The 501-nt window shown below is 60.1% G+C and overlaps 1 protein-coding gene across 1 annotated transcript; it reads left to right on the top strand.

Moving 5' to 3' along the window:
* Positions 1-3: 3 nt before the first annotated feature.
* LOC104269507 (protein S100-A4-like) lies at positions 4-350 on the top strand (the record flags this gene model as incomplete). Its single annotated transcript, XM_009875323.1, is given in 3 exon segments — positions 4-120; positions 206-249; positions 251-350. Coding segments are annotated over 3 exon segments (261 nt in total), but the record flags the coding sequence as incomplete, so codon positions are not given.
* Between the last annotated feature and the right edge of the window lie 151 nt (positions 351-501).

Raw genomic sequence — 501 nt, 5'->3', positions numbered from 1 at the left:
AGGGCGCTGGCCGTGATGGTCTCCACCTTCCACAGGTACTCGGGGAAGGAGGGGGACAAGTACAAGCTGAGCAAGCAGGAGCTCAAGGAGATGCTCCTCAAGGAGCTGCCCAGCTTCAGCGTAAGTGTGGGGCAGGGGATGGGACTTGGGGAGGCGGCACTTGACGCAAAACCCAATTTTAACTCTCGCCCCCCTCCCCGGGCAGAGACAAACCAGCGAGGCCAGCTTACAGCAGCTCATGAGCAACCTGGGTGGATTTCCAAGAGTACGTCCCCTTCGTGGCTTGCATGGCCATGATGTGCAACGACTTCTTCCAGGACTACCCCGACAAGATGCCACGCAGAAAGTGAGCACGGGGCAGGGGGCACCCGGCTGCGTCGCCACCCCCGCCTCACCCTGACCCTCCTGCTGTCCCTGTGATGCCCCTTCAATAAAGGTCGCTTTAAACACAACCCCCTGCATGCTTTGCAATTTTGGAGGGGGCCTTTCCGCCTCCCACGT

Source organism: Apaloderma vittatum, unplaced genomic scaffold, assembly GCF_000703405.1.
Source record: "Apaloderma vittatum isolate BGI_N311 unplaced genomic scaffold, ASM70340v1 scaffold34428, whole genome shotgun sequence".
NCBI lineage: Eukaryota > Metazoa > Chordata > Aves > Trogoniformes > Trogonidae > Apaloderma > Apaloderma vittatum.
Note: the sequence above shows the minus strand (reverse complement) of the source record. Positions and strands in the feature narration are given on the sequence as shown.